Source organism: Gobio gobio, assembly GCF_949357685.1.
Source record: "Gobio gobio genome assembly, chromosome: 12".
Classification (NCBI taxonomy): domain Eukaryota; kingdom Metazoa; phylum Chordata; class Actinopteri; order Cypriniformes; family Gobionidae; genus Gobio; species Gobio gobio.
In genome coordinates, this window is record NC_137105.1 from 54,791,603 (window position 1) to 54,817,490 (window position 25,888).

A 25,888-nucleotide genomic window follows, 5' to 3' on the forward strand; every position below is an offset into this window, starting at 1 on the left:
ATGTATGCTATTTTGCTGTTTGTTGGGCTGTATGTTACAGGATTCCTGCTGCTTGAGTTCACCTCCTGTGTTCTGCCTCAGAAAGAGAGACAAGCGTTTGTTCTCATCGTCAGTGACTGTTCTTGAGGTATTCAATGGACGATTTGCATATCAATGATGTATTGCACCACACCATTTGATGAAGTTCTCAAGCAGGGCTGCAAGGAGAACGAAGACTGACAAACTGCCTTTGCAACATGCCTGGACGACAAGTCTGAAGATGACATCTACACACAACTGAAAGCATGTCTTTGTCGACAGTGTCACCTCTGGACACTTTATGAACGTGGCCAAACGTGCCAAGGGGGGACTGAAGGAATTGAAAATAATCAAAGATATTTGATATTTGAAATCCATTTGCTTTACTGTTGCCCCCCCCCCCCCCACCACCACCATTTGCTTATCAGAAGGGCGACCTGGAAGACAATAGAGAGGCCTTTAGGCCACATGTGGGTCACACCTTGCGGGGGAAGTTTGGTTTGAATGTCATGTTTGAGTTTGGTCTCATTGTTCAGTTTGAAAAGAATACATTTGGTTTCAGTCACATGGTCAAGGAATAGATAAAAGCAGATGGAACTATTGCTCTTTCTCTTTTTTCCTCTGGGGGTCTTACTCTCTGGCTCTTGAGGTGATTGGGGCTTCTCTTCTTTGCTCTCTTCTTCTCTCTCTCTCTCTCTCTTTCTCTCTCTCTCAGGTAACATTTTATTCATGCTGTGTATGATTAATGGTATAAGTTTATCATCTCATACATCCATTTTGAAACTATTTTAAGTGTAACCATAACCAGATTTTGTCATTAAATCCTTTCTATTACGAATACTGTGCTAACAAGTTTTGATTTGGTATTGACTTTGAAGTGCTCCCTATTGCAATGCAATATAGTCACATTATAGCAACGCTCTCCCACATATTTTGCTATTGTAACTGCACTTATCTCCGTCGTTGGTATAAGTTGCAGTGGGTGGAAATAGACGAGAAATGTACAGTTTTCTTCCATCTTACTGATAAAGTTTCTTGAGTCTTCTGGCAACCCTGCAGATTGAACCATCTACAGGAGTCCACTCTTACATGTTGATGTGTATGGTCTGCTCTCTTTCAGTCTTGCTGGCTGTAATCTCACTGATAAGTGTTGGGAGAGTTTGTCATCAGCTCTTCAATCCTCAAACTGTGCCTTGAGAGAGCTGGACCTGACTAACAATGACCTGCAGGATTCAGGAGCGAAGCTGCTCTCTGATGGGCTGAAGAGTCCAAACTGTCATCTGCAGATACTGAGGTATTTTAGAACATATAAAATATAATTTACAGTCAGCCGGTCATAATGTTGGTGTGTGTTTGTAGATGATCTGAGTGTTGATGTGTATGTTCTGCTCTCTTTCAGTCTTGCTGGCTGTAATCTCACTGATCAGTGTTGTAAGAGTTTGTCATCAGCTCTTCAATCCTCAAACTGTGTCCTGAGAGAGCTGGACCTGACTAACAATGACCTGCAGGATTCAGGTGTGAAGCTGCTCTCTGATGGGCTGAAGAGTCCAAACTGTCATCTGCAGATACTGAGGTATTTAAGAACATATAAAATATAATTTACAGTCTGCCGGTCATAATGTTGGTGTCTGTTTGTAGATGATCTGACTGTTGATGTGTGTTTTCTGCTCTCTTTCAGTCATTCTTTTTGACATGATAATCATAATTGAATTGAGCCATGAGACCAGTGCAGATTCACACACCTATTAAGCACATATACACTGGGTGTGTGCAATATTGAAAAAAATAATACCTCAATATTTTCTGGGATTTTGTTGATGAACTATAATTGTATGATATTTTACTGAGTGTGTGTGTTTTTTTGGTCTGGTATCTTGTCTGGTTTAGAACTGTCATGGCGAGCTGACTCTCAAAAATGTTCATGTTCTTCATATTCTGTGCATTGTTCTATAGCAGCAGTGACAGAAATAATCTTTTCCATTAAGTGACAATATTTGACCCCTTAAATAGATTTCCAGAGGCATTCATACCTTTACAGCGTTTCTAACCTTATTAGAAGTGTGCATCTTGTATGACAGTTTTTTTTTTATTTAATCAATAAATTCAAGTAGAGTAAGAAGATGGAGCATATCATGTATAGATCATTTAGTAAAATGATTTATATAAATAATAATAAATCAAAACACTGTGTTAAAGGTTGTGTTATTTGTTGCAAAACTCAATATTCAACTCAGTTATAAACTTTATATATATAAATTAATGCTGGCAATCAATAAAAAAACTGGTTAATCAATCAAACATCTTTCAGTGGTTAATCAAAATTAAAAACATTAAGGCCTGGTTTCACAGACAGGGTTTATATTAAGTCAGGATTAGGCATTAGTTAAATTAGGCTTCAAAAATGTAGCAACTTTTTATTTAACCCTCTGGGGTACTTCGGGTCAAAAATGATTTAAATGATATAAAAAAATGTTAAAAATCGTAGCTTCATTGGAATGGTCCGAAACTTGGTAACTTTATTGGTATTTGGTATATGAACACCCAAAAAAATTGGGGACAGGTTTTGAAAAGTCGAAGTGGTCGGAAAACAAAAAAAATCTTGACAAAAATAGTCTTTGAGAATCTGTTATTATATATTAAAATCAACATCCTGAAAATTTTTTGGCAAATATGTGTAAAAATGACTAGAATTCACAAGCCTTTCTACAGGGTAAAATGTGCTGTTGCGTGATAAAAATGCTCAATGTGTCCACCGGATGGCACCGATCTCATTAAAAAATTGCTTTCATGAGGCCTAGGCTTCACTCTAAAATGACATACAGCTTTAATAATAAAAAAAAATTGTATATATATATATATCCATCCATCCATCTATCCATCCATCCATCCATCCATCTTCTTCCGCTTTATCCGGGGCCGGGTCGCGGGGGCAGCAGTCTAAGCAGAGAAGCCCAGACATCCCTCACCATAGACACTTCTTCTAACTCTTCTGGGGGGACACCGAGGCGTTCCAAGGCCAGCCGGGAGACATAGTCCCTCCAGCGCGTCCTTGGTCTTCCCCGGGGCCTCCTCCCGGTTGGACATGCCCGAAACACCTTCCCGGGAAGGCGTTCAGGAGGCATCCGGAACAGATGCTCGAGCCACCTCAGCTGTCCCCTCTCGATGTGGAGGAGCAGCGGCTCTACTCCGAGTTCCTCCTGAGTGACTGAGCTTCTCACCCTATCTCTAAGGGAGCGCCCAGCCACCCTGCGGAGAAAGCTCATTTCGGCCGCCTGTATCCGGGATCTTGTCCTTTCGGTCATGACCCAAAGCTCATGACCATAGGTGAGAGTAGGAACGTAGATTGACCGGTAAATCGAGAGCTTCGCCTTACGGCTTAGCTCTTTCTTCACCACGACAGACCGGTACATCGACCACATTACTGCAGAAGCTGCACCGATCCGTCTGTCAATCTCCCGTTCCATCCTCCCCTCACTCGTGAACAAGACCCCTAGATACTTGAACTCCTCCACTTGGGGCAGGATCTCTCCACCAACCTGAAGTGGGCAAGCCACCCTTTTCCGACTGAGGACCATGGCCTCGGATTTGAAGGTGCTGATCCCCATCCCAGCCGCTTCACACTCGGCTGCAAACCGTCCCAGTGCATGCTGAAGGTCCTGGTTAGAAGGGGCCAACACGACAACGTCATCTGCAAAGAGCAGAGACGAAACCGTGTGGTCCCCAAACCTGACACCCTCCGGCCATTGGCTGCGCCTAGAAATTCTGTCCATAAAAATTATGAACAGAACCGGCGACAAAGGGCAGCCCTGTCGGAGTCCAACATGCACTGGGAACAAGTCTGATTTACTGCCGGCAATGCGGACCAAACTTCTGCTTCGGTCATAAAGGGACCGGACAGCCCTCAGCAAAGGACCCCGGACCCCATATTCCCCCAGCACCCTCCACAGGACGCCGCGAGGGACACAGTCGAATGCCTTCTCCAAATCCACAAAACAAATGTGGACTGGTTGGGCAAACTCCCATGAACCCTCCAGCACCCTGTAGATGGTATAGAGCTGGTCTAGTGTTCCACGACCAGGACGAAAACCACACTGTTCCTCCTGAATCCGAGGTTCCACTATCGGCCGAATTCTCCTCTCCAGTACCCTGGCATAGACTTTCCCGGGGAGGCTGAGAAGTGTGATCCCCCTATAGTTGGAGCACACCCTCCGGTCCCCCTTCTTAAAAAGAGGGACCACCACCCCGGTCTGCCATCCCAGAGGCACTGTCCCCGACCGCCACGTGATGCTGCAGAGGCGTGTTAGCCAAGACAGCCCCACAACATCCAGAGACTTGAGGTACTCAGGGCGGATCTCATCCACCCCCGGTGCCTTGCCACCGAGGAGTTTCTTGACCACCTCGGTGACTTCAGCTTGGGTGATGGACGAGTCCTCCTCTGAGCCCCCAGCCTCTGCTTCCTCGATGGAAGACGTGACGGCGGGATTGAGGAGATCCTCTAAGTATTCCTTCCACCGTCCGACAACATCCCCAGTTGAGGTCAACAGCCGCCCATCGCCACTGTAAACAGAGTTGGTAGGGCACTGCTTCCCCCTCCTGAGGCGCCGGACGGTTTGCCAGAATCTCTTCGAGGCCAGTCCTTTTCCATGGCCTCACCGAACTCCTCCCAGGCCCGAGTTTTTGCCTCCACAACCACCTGGGCTGCAGTCCGTTTAGCCTGCCGGTACCCGTCAGCTGCCTCGGGAGTCCCACAAGCCAGCCAGGCCCGATAGGACTCCTTCTTCAGCTTGACGGCATCCCTTACTTCCGGTGTCCACCACCGGGTTCGGGGATTGCCGCCTCGACAGGCACCGGAGACCTTGCGTCCACAGCTCCGAGCAGCCGCTTTGACAATGGAGGTGGAGAACATGGTCCACTCGGACTCAATTTCTCCAGCCTCCCTCGGGATCTGGTCGAAGCTCTGCCGGAGGCAGGAGTTGAAGATCTCTCTGACAGGAGACTCGGCCAAACGTTCCCAGCAGACCCTCACAGTACGTTTGGGTCTACCGAGTCTATCCAGCTTCCTCCCCCGCCATCGGATCCAACTCACCACCAGGTGGTGATCAGTTGACAGCTCTGCCCCTCTCTTCACCCGAGTGTCCAAGACATACGGCCGCAGGTCAGATGAAACGACCACTAAGTCGATCATTGACCTACGACCTAGGGTGTCCTGGTGCCATGTGCACTGATGGACACCCTTATGCTTGAACATGGTGTTCGTTATGGACAAACTGGAACTAGCACAGAAGTCCAGTAACTGAACACCACTCGGGTTCAGATCCGGGGGGCCGTTCCTCCCAATCAGGCTCCTCCAGGTTTCACTGTCATTGCCCACGTGGGCGTTGAAGTCCCCCAGTAGAACGATGGAGTCCCCAGTCGGAGCACTCTCCAGCACCCCTCCCAGGGACACCAAGAAGGTCGGGTACTCTGCACTGCTGTTTGGCCCGTAGGCACACACAACAGTGAGAGACCTATCCCCGAGCCGAAGCCGCAGGGAAACGACCCTCTCGTTCACCGGGGTAAACTCCAACACATGGCGGCCGAGCTGGGGGGCAATAAGCAAACCCACACCAGCCCGCCGCCTCTCACCATGGGCAACTCCAGAGTGGTGAAGAGTCCATCCCCTCTCGAGGAGTGTGGTTCCAGAGCCCAAGCCGTGCGTGGAGGTGATTCAGACTATCTCTAGTCGGAACCTCTCAACCTCACGCACAATCTCAGGCTCTTTCCCCGCCAGCGAGGTGACATTCCATGTCCCAAGAGCCAGTTTCCGTGTCCAGGGATCAGGTCGTCTAGGCCCCCGCCTTCGACTGCTGCCCGATTCGCTTTGCAACGGCCCCTTACGGTCCCTCCCGTGAGTGGTGGGCCCACGGGAAGTTGTCCCCACGTCGCTCCTTTGGGCTGAGCCCGGCCGGACCCTGTGGGGGAAGGCCCGGCCACCAGGCGCTCGCATACGAGCCCCAACCCCAGGCCTGGCTCCAGGGTGGGGCCCCGGCTGCGCCGTACCGGGCGACGTCACGGTCCTCCTTTTTTTGGTCATCATAAGGGTTTTTGAACTGCTCTTAGTCTGACCCGTCACCTAGGACCTTTTTGCCTTGGGAGACCCTACCAGGCGCATATAGCCCCGGACAACGTAGCTCCTAGGGTCATTCGGGTACTCAAACCCCTCCACCACGTTAAGGTGGCAGTTCATGGAGGAGTATATATATATATATATATATATATATATATATATATATATATATATATATATATATATATATATATATATATATATATAAAATGGTCATAATTATTGCATAAATATTAATTATAAATCATAAAATTATCTCAAAACACCAAAGAAGAAAAGAAAAAATATTATTACACAAAAATATATTTCATTGATTTTACTCAAAGCATTTATCTTAATCCCGCCCTCCGGGTCATTTTTGACCTGAAAGTCCTGAGTGTGACCCATAAATGAAGTACCCCAGAGGGTTAAGTGAATTTAAAGCAATCTTCACATTAACCCATAATTAATGTCATATTTACCTGTGTCCTTCCTACCTGTCTAACAGATAAATATATACAAATTGAATAAAGTTATCAAAGAGACTGCACTGCAATTATAAATTAAATAAAGATGCATCCTTATTAAAGCTACAATTTTCTTTGTTACCTTTGTTCTTTGACTAATATTAATGACAGACAGCTTTAGTGGCGGATTTGACACGCATCCCATTTTCTCACAACTCTTTACGTTCATTGAAGATTTTAACTCATTTACAGTTTTTTACAATCGCTATGACAATTTTTTCAATACTTTTAACACATTTCCTGAACTCTTAACGCACCAACACACCTACATCACGCAATTGCCAAAACGATTAATTTCATTCATACAATAATTCACTAACACACTATATCGACCAAAACCCTAACATGTTCTCTACAGGAACATTTAGTCAGTCATAGCACAATGTTATAAAAACACTAACACTAGATGGAATTACAGAAACTGCATTATTTTATGTGTCAGGTCTGCCCTTATACAACAGACAGTGTATTTTATTGAAAATAGATTGTGTGTCTTTTGAGGACTCCACATTTTTGTTTTGTTGGGTTTAGTAAATGCATGCATTTTGTTTCTTTTGCTGCAGAAATTCAATACAAAAAATGAATGACCCATCTCAGAGTAGCTTGCAAAATGCCTGTTCTTCATTTAGGAGCTTTCCTCTGCCCCCTGAGGGAGCCGTTGAATCCTTAGATAGACAAAATACAGTTAGGGACCAGAGGCATACAGTCACTGTAATACAAGGGTAAAATTATTTACACTTTGCAGTAGGAGAAGCCCTTATACAATGTCCTACCTGTTGGTTTCTTGAAAAATCTGAACAATGGATGCCACTGTGTCCTGGCTGAGTTTTGGCTGTACTCGTTCACCAGCCTCTCTGTATGATAGCCTGTGGTTTATGACATGGTCTATGATAGTAGCTCTTATTTCTTCAGTTACCCCAAATCTACCTTGCCCTTTTCCAGGCATTCCTCTCCCCTCCCCTTGTCCCACTCCTCTCCCTTGTCCTGGTACTCATCTTCCTCTCCCTCATGCAAGCCTTTTTCTGACTTTCTTCGTGTTGCTCTATATTGTTCCTTTTTCACACAAGAGCAGCCCAAATAGCAAAAATTATGCATTTTAAAGAAAAAAAACACACTAGTGTAAACGAAGCCACAGACGGGACATTCACAGACAGCACATTCTCTTTGTCTTGTTGTGGCTTTAATGACAGAAAACGCAGAAGCTGCATTGATTGCGTTACATATTTTTAACGCGTCAAACTAAAAGATGTTCAGAAAAACAGCACTCTTGATCGTGTGATAACTCATATCATAGGCTTATGTTATAAATATAAAAAACAGGAACTCATTGAATGGATATTTTTTATCATTTTGATGACATTTCTACCCCAATATAATGAGACGGGAGAGAGCGCTCAAAACTCTTCAGATCACAGAACTTAGTGGAAAATTAATAGAAAAGTATCATTCTCTGTAAAGACACGAGGTGTGAATATATATGAGAATTCAAAATCAATATCTTTATAAATGTGAGCTCTTTTGGGCTAAAAGCCTTAATGGAGCTGTTTACTGTAGCCATGTCATCACAAAAAAATGTGAGGAGACGCAATTCAATATGTGTGTCCTTTACATTTGATTATGTCCTCAAAGCTCGCAGTCAGACCAATGGTCCAGCCATGCCTCTAACACACACTCACACACATACGCTCACACACAAATTCACGTACACATACACTCACAAACACACACTCACACATTTGCACACGCACAGTAAATTAATCAAAGCATGTTTAAAACCTCAGCCAATGAAATATCACAGTTAAACAGAGAAACTTCATCATTCACAGAAATGTAATGAATGCATGAATTATTACATTTTTTAAAGTGTGTTTATTGAATTACTACTGATATATTTAATTGAGTAGCATTATTGCTGATGTTTGAAAATCCAGTGTGTTTTAATGTGTTAAGACAAATATGAAAATGTTTTTGGTGAGACACAGAAAGAGAACTAGATAGATGACGAGGCTGTTTTTATCCATCTGTAGGTTGTCTGGCTGTATGGTGGCAGAGGACGGCTGTGGTTTTGTGTCTTCAGCTCTGAGTTCAAACCCCTCACACCTGAGAGAGCTGGATCTGAGCTACAATCACCCAGGAGATTCAGGAGTCAAGCTGCTCTCTGACAAACTAGGGGATCCGAAATGCTCACTACAGATACTCAAGTGTGTCAAACACTGATACTGACATATTGAACGCATGTGTGCATGATGTATATTTACATTAATGTGTGTTTGTGTGTTTATAGTGTTGATCATGGAGGGGAGATAAGGATCACAGCAGGACCACGAAAGTGTATGTCTACAAACAACACACACACACACACACACACACACACACACACACACACACACACACACACACACACACACACACACACACACACAAACACACACACGTTAGATTTTTGTATGTTCGTGGGGACTTGCCATATACTTCTATTGTTTTTATACTGATGTAACATATTTTCTGTCCCCTAAGCCCATACACCTAAACCTACCCTTCACAGAAAACTTTCTCCATTTTTACCATTTTAAATAAGCATAATTTATTCATTTTTCTCATTTGAACCACTGGCTGGTCCCCACAATGATCTCTGGTTTTACTACCAAATGTCCTCACAATGGAGCCCAGCTAACAAAATGAGCCCATTTTCAAAATGTTGTGGGAACTTTGATTTGAAATGTTTATATAATGTTAAAATGTTTGGTTTTCTTGTTATTAATTGAATGTTGTTTAAATGTTACAGTAACATCAGTACAACATGCAAGAATGAGAAGACTGTTAAGGTTATACTTCCACACAATTAACCTGTTAAACTGCAACCCCACTTTGGGGCTCACAGCTGAAAACGACCTACCTGAATTAAAACAATTATAGCTCCTGAGAACAGTGTGCTACAGGCACAATTAAGGTATCTTTGGAAAGAAGACACTTGGGACTCTACTAAAAAGCAATCAGAGTTGATAATTCTCAAACAGATAAAAAATTATAATAGTTGAAATGCCTCAAAAATTATTTGCACTACACAGAATGTTGTATTATTTCATGTAAAAATATATGAAAATAGACCTGGAGGAATCCAGTTCAGTTATGGATTGAAAGCCACACGACTTATCAGTTTATATTTCAAGTTTGAGGAAGATATAATGAAAAATGTGGTTCCTGCAAGCTTTTTTCCAAGACTATGTCTGTTCCATTTCTCCCTCCGCCTGCTTGAGGCACATCCCCAGAAATGACATCTCCCAACTAAAACAATTGCAGTTGCTAAACAATTTGCACTACATGCACAATTTAGACATCTTTAAAAAGAAGACACTTTACAGTTTATTACCCAAACATTAAAGTAGAAAAAAACTTAGAAAGACAAACAGTTATAGAAGTTGAAGTGTCTTGAAGATGATTTGTGCTACAATGAACACTTTATTATTTGATGTAAAAATATATGAAAATAAGCCTGGAGGAATCCAGTTAGTTAATGAATTGAAAGGCAAAAGTCTCATCAGTTTATATTTAAAATTTGACGAAGATATCATGAAAAATGGGGTTCCTGCATGCTTTTTTCTAAGAATATGTCCAGGTGCCAAGAAACCTACAGGAGACTTGATAACCTAATGTTATGAAGTGTACTGCAAGCTGTTTTAGCCATCATATATGATGCTTGAATGCTTTTTCAACTATAAAATAATAGGCAGAACCATAAGACTTTGTATTAGTGATTTATTTGTACAACAGAACTTATAAAAATATAATAAAAATGAAATATTAATAAAAAAGAGCTAAACTTCTTTGCAACTGAAAATACAACAAGTAATATAAGTATAATAACTATAAATATAACTAGTAATATAAATAACAATATAATATAAATATATAGCTATAAAAACACACACAATTTGCAAATGTAAAAAAAAAAAACATTTACTGGCCTTTTACTGGCGGATTCAGGTCTACAGCAGCAAGTGCAGATCTTGAAGAATCTGAAAGCGTTCTTCTCTTTTCTGCTGGTTGGCTGGTGCTTGGATGCCATAGCTCATCTGAAGACTCAACCTGATGCCTGTAGAATGGCAAGGAAAGGAATGAGAATTAGCACTGCATGTCCTATTTCTGTATAGTTTGCCCATTCAATCAACAATCACACTGTCATCATTCACTCTAATTACAGGCCATCCCATGAACAATGAAACTGATGGGCAGTCGGTTAGACAGCATTCATATTGACGGCGGCCCATACATTCTCACACAGCCCAAGCATCAATCTAACGGCCGGCTATACAGTGAGCATTCATATTGACGGCGGCCCATACATTCGCACACAGTCCTACAATCAATATAATGGCCGGTGATACAGTGAGCATTCAACAATCACACAGATGGTCGGCCGTCCAGAACTTTTCTTTTTTCGTCAATTTGTTTTTGTAGCACAGGGGAAAAAAATGCATTTTATATATTATATATATATATATTTTTTTTTTCTGTGTGTGCTAGAAAAAATGCTAAATATCAGTATATGTATAATCTATACTGGTATATTGTAATTTTTCTAGCACACAGGAAAAACATAAAATAAATACAGTCTCAATATATATATATATATATATATATATATATATATATATATATATATATATATATATATATATATATATATATATATATATATATAAACAATTACATGTGTTATATATATATATATGTTTTATTTACACACACATGGGGAAAAATTATATATACTTTTTCCCCATGTGTGCTAGGAAAAATGCAAAATATCAGCATATGTATAATGCATACTGGTATATTGTAATTTTTCTAGCACACAGGAAAAACATAAAATAAATACAGTCTCAATATATATATATATATATATATATATATATATATATATATATATATATATATATATATATATATATATATATATATATATATAAACAATTACATGTGTTATATATATATATATATGTTTTATTTACACACACATGGGGAAAAATTATATACTTTTTCCCCATGTGTGCTAGGAAAAATGCAAAATATCAGCATATGTATAATGCATACTGGTATATTGCATTTTTTCTAGCACACAGAAACAATAAAATACATACATTCTCACACACATTCTCAATATACATAAACAACTACACATAGCAACTCACCGGTGTGTTATTGGATCAACTTCTCTGTCAACAAGCACCGTCACCGCTGTGTTCACTCTCCTTTTTCACATCGCTGCTTCGAGTGAGCTCAAATAAAGCATCTTCAGCACAATAAAAACTTCTTTTGACGATCCATTGGATAATACATTCCGTCCAGTTAGTAAGATTAGCAAACAGTTACTACAAAGAGACCTCTGTTTGTTTACTAGCGCGTTAGCTTTTAGCTGTCAGATGGGGGGTGTCAGGCTCGCAGCATCTCGTCGGAGATAGCGCCACATTGGCACATTCAGATGAATAAATATTCACGCCCATGTGACAAACATACACATGCAAGGTCTCGTTGGAATCGTGTGCTCATTGGCTACATTTTCTGTCAGTCATGACGATTCAATGCTTTTATTGGCTCCAGATAAACAGACATTATCATTGGATGAGCACGTCATGACATCAGATAAAACGATCGCTATGGTTGGATATTTTTGACTATATCGCGGCTATCTTTGCATGTTTTTGAGTGGGGTTAGTTGGATTTTGTTCGTAACATTCTAAGCTTTAAACCCATGCCACTTTATTCTACCGGGAGACTGTTTTTGGTGCATTATTTTATTGCATAACAGTCTAGTATGATACTTCGCTCCGCAGAAATGCAATGTAAACAAAGGATTAACCATCAATATTACACCGTTATTGTTTCGTTGGATTAAAATGCTCTATGGGATGTTATTCAGTGGACCCTCACCTTTCCATTCGTTCTGGAATTGTTTGCAATGGATGCGTGTGTGGCTCGTAATTAGGACACTAAAGGTATGTACTCTGTTTTTATTTATAAAATCGTTGATGTGTATTGCTTACATTGATGCAAAAATACAGCCGTTATAAGCTTTTCAATGAAAAACAGTGGTCTGTCCTCGATGCTTGAGGTTTAGACCTTTAGAATGATATATAGTTTGTCAAGATTAATGATGTTTTTTTACGTTAAATCTATTAACAAACATTACACTCGTGCTAAAAATAGCGCTTCAACCCGTGCACGCGCTCATGAAGCTTATCAGGTTAAGAATCATGTAATTGCAAAATTTTAAATAGTTTTCTATTGGCTGTGAGCATTTTGTGCTCTTTATCTGCCCTGGGCACCTTGCGTTTTAAAGGGGTGATGAATTGAGAAATCAACTTCAAACCTCAACTTGTGATCCGACTCATGGAGCTAAACGGATCGCGCTACAGAGCAATAAACATGCCGGTTCTAGCTCACGTGCGTAAGACATTGCACTAGGGATGGGCGATTTGGCCTAAAATCCATTTTGCGATATACATTACAGCTTCTTGCGATAATGATATATATATCGCAATATATAAATTATAATAGACCCATTTCAGAACAGGTTACATAGACCCTAAGGAAAGCCAAACCATAAGGAAACATATTTCAAACAAAGTTCCTTACCTGCAGCCTAATGTAACGTATTTGGTTTTAAACATTTTGTTCTCTTATTGAAATGAAAACTGGTGTCTTGTTAATAAAGGATCTGATATTGTGAATTAGGGAATAGGTGTAACATGAATTCACTGGAGAGGCAAGTTATTGAACCCAAGTGCAGTTTATTCCAAAATCAAAATTCAAAACATAAAAAGAAGACTTGGCAATACAAAAACAGACTAGACTAGACTTGACTTGAATTTACAACAGAAACTCCCCATCAGTGGTTACACGGTCAATATCAGACAAAGACACATGGCAAACATGAGGGCTTAACCCTCTCGAGTTGAAGGTAGGCTTTGTTCTGTTAAGTTTATTCTGTTAGCATCTGTGAATATTAAACGCACAAAGGCCTTTTAAATATGAATCCTGCTGCATGTCATACATGCAAGACTGTTTAGACAAGATTTATTTGGCCTGTTTTGGACAGATTATAATGTGTTTATTGTAAAAGAGCCTAGTGTCACAGCAATAAAGCTTTTATTCACAAAGTCTGCTCAAATGCTATAAATATAGTACCAGCCAAACGTATTTTTCTTCATATTGACGTTTAAATATTATAGCCTAATGTTAATTTAATATCAACGTTTGTTTTATCGAGTTAATATCAAGTTTTGTTTTGTAGAAAGGGAATTGTTTTGTTTTGTAGAAAGTGAATTGCTTTCTTTAAAGTGAATTTCATTTTGTATAAATTGTATCTTAATTTTAATTATTTATTATTTATTTTTTCTTTCAAAAACAAAAAATAAAATGGTACAAAAAAAATTGAAAAAATGCTCTTAGTAATTTTTGCCTTGTTTCTAGTCTAAATATTTAAACATTCTTAAATCAAGATGCATTTACTAGATAAGTACAATTTTTACAACATTTTTTGCAGTGTAGTCAAATCTTTTGATAATTTAAAATATAATAGGCCTTTGTTGACTACATTCTAAATAAATTATTCTGGAGTTTTGTTTTGTAGAAAGTGAATTGCTTTCTTTACAGTGAATTTCGTTTTTGTAGAAAAAATGCTCTTAGTAAATGTTGTCCTGTTTCTAGTCTAAATATTTAAACATTCTTAAATCAAGATGCATTTACTAGATAAGTACAATGTAATGTCCTTTGTCCTGCTGCTCTCAGTCACATAAGTACCTGAAGCTCATTCATTATGCAGCTCATTATGCAGCTCATGATGCGGGCTATTATGTTCTTTGTCCTCTCAGATGATCTCCATCATTATTCATTAGATATCACGCCTCATCGCATACTGGCTTTGTGAAGAATTTTTTTTACAAATTAAAATTTTTAAATCAGTGTATTGTTTTATGTGAATGAGTAGGCTCAATGATTCTCACATCAGTTTGAAGCAAAAACTCAATGCAAATACACCCTGGAGTCAAAAGTCTTGTGAACACATATCTATTGTGTGTTTTGAGGCCTTAATTTTAAAACATCAAAAGATTTTTCAAAAATCATGCATAAACATTTTTCTCTCAAAAATACAAGCATGTACATACATGCTGCTCAGATATTACGGTAGCCCAGTTTGTGCTGAATACAGTGTAATTACACTTTTGCCATTAATATGTTTATAAGCAACTGAAAAAAACACAAATGTCAGAGTAGAAGTTTAGAAGTCAACTTCTAAAGGGCCCCAAAACAGCTCAGACTCCTAGGGGTTAAATACACAGAGACTAGTGACAAGACAAGGGACACCTGTGAACAATGATCAGACAATGAACCAATGACAGAACATGACAGGATCACATGAGGGCAATGGAATCACATGACAAGACCAGGAAACAAGACAGTGAACATGACACACTGAGTACCATAACAGAGAACATGATAAGTCAAGTCAACCTTATTTATATAGCGCTTTTAACAATTCAGATTGTTTCAAAGCAGCTTTACAGTGTTAAACAGGAAAATAATGCAACATAATTTTATTCAGCCGTATAGCCATTCTGGAGAAAACGGTGATGTCATCAGTTAATTTCAATTATCATACAGTGACAGTGTGGGCTTTTGATCAGTAAGTAGATCAGTAATTTAGTTTATATGGTTAATTTAGTATAATAATTAGATTTATTTGGATATTTAGTTGAAACATTTTGAACAATTTAGTGTCCCTAACTGAGCAAGCCATCAGGTGACCTAATGGAGAAAAATAAACCATGGGAGAAACCAGGCTCAGTCTGGGTGCCAGTTCTCCTCTGGCCAATTAACAAACAGTGTATGATTATTATTCTGACAACTTTACAGGTCAGAGGTCATAATAGATCGGAATATTCGAAGGATCGGCGGCAACACGCCGGAGACGGGTTTATTGAGGATGATTTGTTGATTAAATAATTATTAACGTGCAATATTCAAAAGGATCGGAGGCAACACGCTGGAGACGGGTTTATTGAGGATGATTTGTTGATTAAATAATTATTAACGTGCAATATTCAAAAGGATCGGCGGCAACACGCTTGAGACGGGTTTATTGAGGACTACATATCGATTTAAGAATTATTAAATTGTAATATTCGAACAATCGGAGTCATCACGCCGGAGACGGGTTTATTGAGGATGATTTGTTGATTAAATAATTATTAAAGTGCAATATTCGAAAGGATCGGAGGCAACACACTGGAGACGGGTTTTTTGAGGATGATTTGTTGATTAAATAATTATTAAAGTGCAATATTCGAAAGGATCGGAGGCAGCACGCTGGAGGCGGGTTTATTGAGGATGATTTGTTGATTAAATAATTATTAAAGAGCAATATTCGAAAGGATCGGAGGCAGCACGCTGGAGGCGGGTTTATTGAGGATGACATATCGATTTAAGAATTATTAAATTGTAATATTCGAACAATCGGAGTCATCAAGCCGGAGACGGGATTATTGAGGATGATTTGTTGATTAAATAATTATTAAAGTGCAATATTCGAAAGGATCGGAGGCAGCACGCTGGAGACGGGTTTATTGAGGACTACATATCGATTTAAGAATTATTAAATTGTAATATTCAAACAATCGGAGTCATCACGCCGGAGACGGGTTTATTGAGGATGATTTGTTGATTAAATAATTATTAAAGTGCAATATTCGAAAGGATCGGAGGCAACACACTGGAGACGGGTTTTTTGAGGATGATTTGTTGATTAAATAATTATTAAAGTGCAATATTCGAAGGATCGGAGGCAGCACGCTGGAGGCGGGTTTATTGAGGATGATTTGTTGATTAAATAATTATTAAAGAGCAATATTCGAAAGGATCGGAGGCAGCACGCTGGAGGCGGGTTTATTGAGGATGACATATCGATTTAAGAATTATTAAATTGTAATATTCGAACAATCGTAGTCATCACGCCGGAGACGGGTTTATTGAAGATGCCGTGTCTATGAGGCAGTTTCGGGGGAGTCTAATTGACACGGTCTCTGCAGACACTTCAGGGTCATGTGTTGGTCTTCTCTGGGCGCAGGTCCAGCATCTGATCTGGATCCGGCCTGGATCCGGCTGACTGCAGTAACCCTCGGGAAAAAACAGAGACTATCATTAGCGTAGATGCCATTCTTCTGATGATGTCACGAGTACATCAGGTGTTATGGGAAGTGTTCCTGGTTCTGGCTGACCTAGTTAATGCAGCCTAACAATCATTTCATTGAAAAAGTGTTTTATGTGTATGCCACAGTAAAGAGATGTGTTTTTAGTCTAGATTCAAACTGACAGAGTGTTTCTGCTTCCCGTACAATGTTAGGAAGACTGTTCCAGAGTTTAGGTGCTAAAAAGGAAAAGGATCGACCGCCTGCAGTTGATTTCGATATTCTCGGTATGATCAACTGGCCAGAGTTTAGAGAGCGCAGTAGACGTGATGGAGTATAATATGTTAAGAGCTCGCTCAAGTATTGCGGAGCTAAACCATTTAGTGCTTTGTAAGTAATAAGCAAGATTTTAAAATGTATGCGATGTTTAATAGGCAGCCAGTGCAGTGTTTACAGAACTGGGCTAATATGGTCATACTTCCTGGTTCTAGTAAGAACTCGAGCTGCTGCGTTTTGGACCAGCTGGAGTTTATTTATTAAGCGAGCAGGGCAACCACCCAGTAGAGCATTACAATAATCTAGCCTTGAGGTCATGAACGCATGAACTAACTGTTCAGCATTTTGCATTGAGAGCATGTGCCGTAATTTAGATATATTTTTAAGATGGTAGAAAGCAGTTTTACAGATGCTAGAAACGTGGCTTTCAAACGAAAGATTGGTATCAAAGAGCACACCCAGGTTCCTCACTGACCACGAGGACTTGACAAAGCAGCATCAAGTGTTAGACAGTATTCTAGGTTACTACTTGTGGAGCTTTTTTGTCCAATAATTAAAAATTCTGTTTTTTCTGAATTGAGTTGCAGGAAATTACCGGTCATCCAATGTTTTATGTCAGCTCTGCATTCCGTTAATCTTGTGAATTGGTAATTTTCTTCATGGCGTGAAGAAATATAGAGCTGAGTATCGTCAGCATAACAATGAAAACTAACGCCATGCTTCCTAATAATATCTCCCAGTGGTAGCATGTACAGGGTGAAGAGTAGCGGTCCTAGCACTGAGCCTTGTGGTACACACACACACACACACACACACACACACACACACACACACACACACTCGTCTAGTGTCTGTTGTTCTAGATGTTTCTCTCTTCTTGTGTTCAGACGCCTGTGATCTCACACTGGATCCAAACACAGCACACACACACACACACTCACACACTCTCACACACTCACACACACACACACACGCACACACACACACACACACACACACTCACTCACTCGTCTAGTGTCTGTTGTTCTAGATGTTTCTCTCTTCTTGTGTTCAGACGCCTGTGATCTCACACTGGATCCAAACACAACACACACACACACACACACACTCGTCTAGTGTCTGTTGTTCTAGATGTTTCTCTCTTCTTGTGTTCAGACGCCTGTGATCTCACACTGGATCCAAACACAGCACACACTCGTCTCGTTCTGTCTGAGGGGAACAGGAAGGTGAAGTGTGTGAGAGAGGATCAGCCGTATCCTGATCATCCAGAGAGATTTGATGGAGTTCATCAGGTTGTGTGTGGAGAGAGTCTGACTGGACGCTGTTACTGGGAGGCTGAATGGAGCGGATGTGCTGTTATATCAGTGACATATAAAGGAATCAGCAAGAAAGGTCGGAGTAAAGACTGTGTGTTTGGATTCAATGACAAATCCTGGAGTCTGGTCTGCTCTAATAACAGATTCTCTGTCCGTCACAATAATAACAGCACTGCTCTCCCTGACATCCGTTCATCCTCTAAGGGAGCAGGAGTGTGTGTGGACGTGTCGGCCGGCACTCTGTCCTTCTACAGCGTCTCTGACACACACACACTCATACACTTACACACATTCAACACCACATTCACTGAACCCCTCTGTGCTGGATTTGGGGTTTATTATTATGACTCTTCAGTGTCTCTGTGTCAGATTAAACAACACACACACACTCACACACACACACACACACACACACACACTCACACACACACTGCTCTGAATCTGTAATAAGGCTGTAATAATATTGATATAATTGCTGTAATATGTATATTGTAAACTGATGATGAGATGTAATAAAGGACTGATTGATTGAATCATGAAGTGGTTTATGAATGATTGATGTGAACTGATGACAGTATGAATAATCATGAATGTGATGAGATCAGCAGAATGAATTCTCTCAGAATCACTGAGTCTCTCTTTATTTATTTATTTATTTATTTATTTATGTATTTACTGTCGGCTGTGAGGTCTGTCCTGCTCTTTCATGTGAAGCTGGAAATCTCAAAACAGTTTCTGTGATGATCCGGAGAGCACGTGTTCATATTTCCAGAGTGTCTTTAACGCCAAACAGGAAACTCATGAATATTCATGTAGGCTCCGCCCAGAGCCATAGAGAGGGCGGAGCCACCGGGTAAACGTGACGTGTTGTTGTGTCGGACTCTGATTGGCTGTTGAGCCACATGAAGGCTAATGATTGGCTAAGCGCTACATTTGAAAACATGTTGTTGTTGCAGTGATACAGTTAGCAGAGCGGGGCTAGTTAACGGAAATATTAGCGATTAATATTGTTATTAACGTGTTTTAAATGAGTCTCGTTTAACCGTAAACATTCCCCCACGGACTTTCTGTGTTCAACAAGAAGAAACGATGGACATTAATTCTTATTTTCAGTAAGTAGCGTGTTAGCATCTGACTGAGAGTGTGTGTTCGTCCTGATGATGTTTATGATTCAGTTCGGTTATTAATATGGGACAATATCATGAAGTTTTGTTCTAAATAACACAACTGTGTGCCTCCCTTCTCTGGGCTTGTGTGTTTTAATACATTTTCATACACCTATGACAGTCTTTGAGTCTCTTGTGCTCATGAATCTGATCATAACTCCAGTAAACAGTGAAATATTCCTCCAGTGTAGATCAGCTGTTCACACACACACACACACACACACACACACACACACACACACACACACACACACACACACACACACACACACACACACACACACACACACACACACACACACACACACCAGTGTAGATAAGCTGTTCACACACACACACACACACACACACACACACACACACACACACACACACACACACACACACCAGTGTAGATAAGCTGTTCACACACACACACACACACACACACACACACACACACACACACACACACACACACACACACATGTTTGTTTTTGTGAAATGTGAGGACATTCCATAGGCGTAATGGTTTTTATACCGTACAAACCGTATTTTCTATCCCCTTACACTGACCCTGCCCCTAAACCTAGCCCTCACAGGAGACTGTGCAGTTCACTTTTTGTGAAAAAAACCTTGTTCTGTGTGATTTATAAGCATTTTGAAAAGTGAGGACATGGGGAACGTCCTCATATTTCACCCTCTTTTTGTAATACCTGTGTCATACCCATGTCATTATACACATTTGTGTCCTGATATTTCACGAAAACATGCCCACACACACACACACACACACACCAGTGTAGATAAGCTGTTCACACACACACACACACACACACACACACACACACACACACACACACACACACACACTTCAGTGTAGATCAGCTGTTCACACACACAATATCAGCACAGCAATATCAATATTGTCACAATCAGAAGAGAGCAGATAAAGGTAAGTCAAAATAGCAAGTGTTTATTGCAGAATGAGAGAATCAGAGCAGGGATTCAAACATGTGAGAGTAAAAGCAGATGAAACTACGGCCAGGGAAAGAACCGGCTCCAGCTGTTTTGGAGTCATTCCACGAAACCGGTACGATTTGGACTTACACATTTTGAAATTTTTTACCAAAATGTATTACTTTTCTGAACACCCCACAACATAATGACATGTTTAACTTGCAGAAAAATATATTTTCCCATCTCAGGCATCAAATCCCTATTATTATTGGTTACTTTTTCAAGATAAAGGCGCTATTAATCCTCAACCCCGTTATGGACACTATGGGAGCTGAATGCAATTATACAATGTATTTGTAATGAAATCAACATTTTCCTATTAATCAAATGTCCCTCACACTAATTCAGTAATTGAAAATATAAAAGTTGCATAAAATGTCATACTTTTGCTGTACTAAAGCCTGACATGGGCCCTTTTTGTGACAGGAACCTCATCATTTTTGATCAAAGATGCATCTTAACTTCAGAATTGTAACTAAAATCAGTATTGTTATGATTACTCTGAACATTTCCGATTGAGTTCAACAAAAATGTATTTACTTTTTTATACACTTAAAGAAAAAAAGAAAAAAAATGTAGGTGTGACGGGGTTGAGACTGGGGGAACGGGGTTGAATATGATAACGGAGTTGAAGAGACAAATACAGCTTGACATATAAATAGTTACTCAGTTACTCAAATTCAATTAAATATTTTCTTCAAACACTATGTCAATATGTAACCAAGAAAGATAACACAACAGATATAAACTGCAATTGAACTGAGTTTTATTTACCCAACTGCAGGAAAACAATAAATGCACACAATAACATAGTAAAAAATCACAATGTATGATTTTTTAACTATTTATTTGTATGATACAGCTGCAAATAAGTATTTGAACACCTGAGAAAACCAATGTTAATATTTGGTACAGTAGCCTTTGTTTACAATTACAGAGGTCAAAGGTTTCCTGTAGTTTTTCACCAGGTTTGCACTGCAGGAGGGATTTTGGCCCACTCCTCCACACAGATCTTCTCTAGATCAGTCAGGTTTCTGGCCTGTCGCTGAGAAACACGGAGTTTGAGCTCCTCCAAAGATTCTCTATTGGGTTTAGGTCTGGAGACTGGCTAGGCCACGCCAGAACCTTGATATGCTTCTTACAGAGCCACTCCTTGGTTATCCTGGCTGTGTGCTTCGGGTCATTGTCATGTTGGAAGACCCAGCCTCGACCCATCTTCAATGCTCTAACTGAGGGAAGGAGGTTATTCCCCAAAATCTCAAAATACATGGCCCCGGTCATCCTCTCCTTAATACAGTGCATTCGCCCTGTCCCATGTGCAGAAAAACCCCCCCGAAGCAACCCCCCCCAGCACAGCACTAATATCAGCACAGCAATATCAATATCAGCACAGCATCAGTCTGATTATTCTGGTCTGAGAATAATATCAGCACAGCAATATCAATATCAGCACAGCATCAGATTATACTGGACTGAGAATAATATCAGCACAGCAATATCAATATCAGCACAGCATCAGTCTGATTATACTGGACTGAGAATAATATCAGCACAGCAATATCAATATCAGCACAGCATCTGATTATACTGGACTGAGAATAATATCAGCACAGCAATATCAATATCAGCACAAAATCAGTCTGATTATACTGAACTGAGAATAATATCAGCACTGCAATATCAATATCAGCACAGCATCTGATTATACTGGACTGAGAATAATATCAGCACAGCAATATCAATATCAGCACAAAATCAGTCTGATTATACTGAACTGAGAATAATATCAGCACTGCAATATCAATATCAGCACAACATCAGTCTGATTATACTGAACTGAGAATAATATCAGCACAGCAACATCAATATCAGCACAGCATCTGATTATACTGGACTGAGAATAATATCAGCACAGCTATATCAATATCAGCACAGCATCAGTCTGATTATACTGGACTGAGAATAATATCAGCACAGCAATATCAATATCAGCACAGCATCAGTCTGATTATACTGGTCTGAGAATAATATCAGCACAGCAATATCAATATCAGCACAGCATCTGTCTGATTATACTGGTCTGAGAATAATATCAGCACAGCAATATCAATATCAGCACAACATCAGTCTGATTATACTGAACTGAGAATAATATCAGCACAGCATCAGTCTGATTATACTGGACTGAGAATAATATCAGCACAGCAATATCAATATCAGCACAGCATCTGTCTGATTATACTGGACTGAGAATAATATCAGCACAGCAATATCAATATCAGCACAGCATCAGTCTGATTATACTGGACTGAGAATAATATCAGCACAGCAATATCAATATCAGCACAGCTTCAGTCTGATTATACTGGACTGAGAATAATATCAGCACAGCAATATCAATATCAGCACAGCTTCAGTCTGATTATACTGGATTGTGAATAATATCAGCACAGCAATATCAATATCAGCACAGCATCAGTCTGATTATACTGGTCTGAGAATAATATCAGCACAGCAATATCAATATCAGCACAGCATCTGTCTGATTATACTGGTCTGAGAATAATATCAGCACAGCAATATCAATATCAGCACAGCATCTGTCTGATTATACTGGTCTGAGAATAATATCAGCACAGCAATATCAATATCAGCACAGCTTCAGTCTGATTATACTGGACTGTGAATAATATCAGCACAGCAATATCAATATCAGCACAGCATCTGATTATACTGGACTGAGAATAATATCAGCACAGCAATATCAATATCAGCACAAAATCAGTCTGATTATACTGAACTGAGAATAATATCAGCACTGCAATATCAATATCAGCACAACATCAGTCTGATTATACTGAACTGAGAATAATATCAGCACAGCTATATCAATATCAGCACAGCATCAGTCTGATTATACTGGACTGAGAATAATATCAGCACAGCAATATCAATATCAGCACAGCATCAGTCTGATTATACTGGTCTGAGAATAATATCAGCACAGCAATATCAATATCAGCACAGCATCTGTCTGATTATACTGGTCTGAGAATAATATCAGCACAGCAATATCAATATCAGCACAACATCAGTCTGATTATACTGAACTGAGAATAATATCAGCACAGCATCAGTCTGATTATACTGGACTGAGAATAATATCAGCACAGCAATATCAATATCAGCACAGCTTCAGTCTGATTATACTGGACTGAGAATAATATCAGCACAGCAATATCAATATCAGCACAGCTTCAGTCTGATTATACTGGATTGTGAATAATATCAGCACAGCAATATCAATATCAGCACAGCATCAGTCTGATTATACTGGTCTGAGAATAATATCAGCACAGCAATATCAATATCAGCACAGCATCTGTCTGATTATACTGGTCTGAGAATAATATCAGCACAGCAATATCAATATCAGCACAGCATCTGTCTGATTATACTGGTCTGAGAATAATATCAGCACAGCAATATCAATATCAGCACAGCTTCAGTCTGATTATACTGGACTGTGAATAATATCAGCACAGCAATATCAATATCAGCACAGCATCTGATTATACTGGACTGAGAATAATATCAGCACAGCAATATCAATATCAGCACAACATCAGTCTGATTATACTGGACTGAGAATAATATCAGCACAGCAATATCAATATCAGCACAGCATCAGTCTGATTATACTGGTCTGAGAATAATATCAGCACAGCAATATCAATATCAGCACAGCATCAGTCTGATTATACCGGACTGTGAATAATATCAGCACAGCAATATCAGCACAGCATCAGATTATACTGGACTGAGAATAATATCAGCGCAGCAATATCAATATCAGCACAGCATCAGATTATACTGGACTGAGAATAATATCAGCGCAGCAATATCAATATCAGCACAGCATCAGTCTGATTATACTGGACTGAGAATAATATCAGCACAGCATCAGTCTGATTATACTGGACTGTGAATAATATCAGCACAGCAATATCAATATCAGCACAGCATCAGATTATACTGGACTGAGAATAATATCAGCGCAGCAATATCAATATCAGCACAGGATCAGATTATACTGGAGTGTGAATAATATCAGCACAGCAATATCAATATCAGCACAGGATCAGATTATACTGGACTGTGAATAATATCAGCACAGCAATATCAATATCAGCACAGCATCAGTCTGATTATACTGGACTGAGAATAATATCAGCACAGCAATATCAATATCAGCACAGCATCAGTCTGATTATACTGGACTGAGAATAATATCAGCACAGCAATATCAATATCAGCACAGCTTCAGTCTGATTATACTGGACTGAGAATAATATCAGCACAGCAATATCAATATCAGCACAGCTTCAGTCTGATTATACTGGATTGTGAATAATATCAGCACAGCAATATCAATATCAGCACAGCATCAGTCTGATTATACTGGTCTGAGAATAATATCAGCACAGCAATATCAATATCAGCACAGCATCTGTCTGATTATACTGGTCTGAGAATAATATCAGCACAGCAATATCAATATCAGCACAGCATCTGTCTGATTATACTGGTCTGAGAATAATATCAGCACAGCAATATCAATATCAGCACAGCTTCAGTCTGATTATACTGGACTGTGAATAATATCAGCACAGCAATATCAATATCAGCACAGCATCTGATTATACTGGACTGAGAATAATATCAGCACAGCAATATCAATATCAGCACAAAATCAGTCTGATTATACTGAACTGAGAATAATATCAGCACTGCAATATCAATATCAGCACAACATCAGTCTGATTATACTGAACTGAGAATAATATCAGCACAGCTATATCAATATCAGCACAGCATCAGTCTGATTATACTGGACTGAGAATAATATCAGCACAGCAATATCAATATCAGCACAGCATCAGTCTGATTATACTGGTCTGAGAATAATATCAGCACAGCAATATCAATATCAGCACAGCATCTGTCTGATTATACTGGTCTGAGAATAATATCAGCACAGCAATATCAATATCAGCACAACATCAGTCTGATTATACTGAACTGAGAATAATATCAGCACAGCATCAGTCTGATTATACTGGACTGAGAATAATATCAGCACAGCAATATCAATATCAGCACAGCTTCAGTCTGATTATACTGGACTGAGAATAATATCAGCACAGCAATATCAATATCAGCACAGCTTCAGTCTGATTATACTGGATTGTGAATAATATCAGCACAGCAATATCAATATCAGCACAGCATCAGTCTGATTATACTGGTCTGAGAA

The 25,888-nt window shown here is 39.7% G+C and overlaps 1 protein-coding gene across 1 annotated transcript in view; it reads left to right on the top strand.

The window, feature by feature from the left end:
- The window catches only part of LOC307134791 (NACHT, LRR and PYD domains-containing protein 3-like), a gene marked incomplete at its 3' end in the record, with an annotated part of 177,276 nt that overhangs the window by 19,299 nt on the left and 132,089 nt on the right, over positions 1-25,888 (top strand). The window contains exons 3-4 of the mRNA XM_079830788.1: positions 1,139-1,312; positions 1,418-1,591. Coding sequence (XP_079686914.1) covers positions 1,139-1,312; positions 1,418-1,591 — 348 coding nt within the window. The remainder of the gene's footprint in view (positions 1-1,138; positions 1,313-1,417; positions 1,592-25,888) is intronic.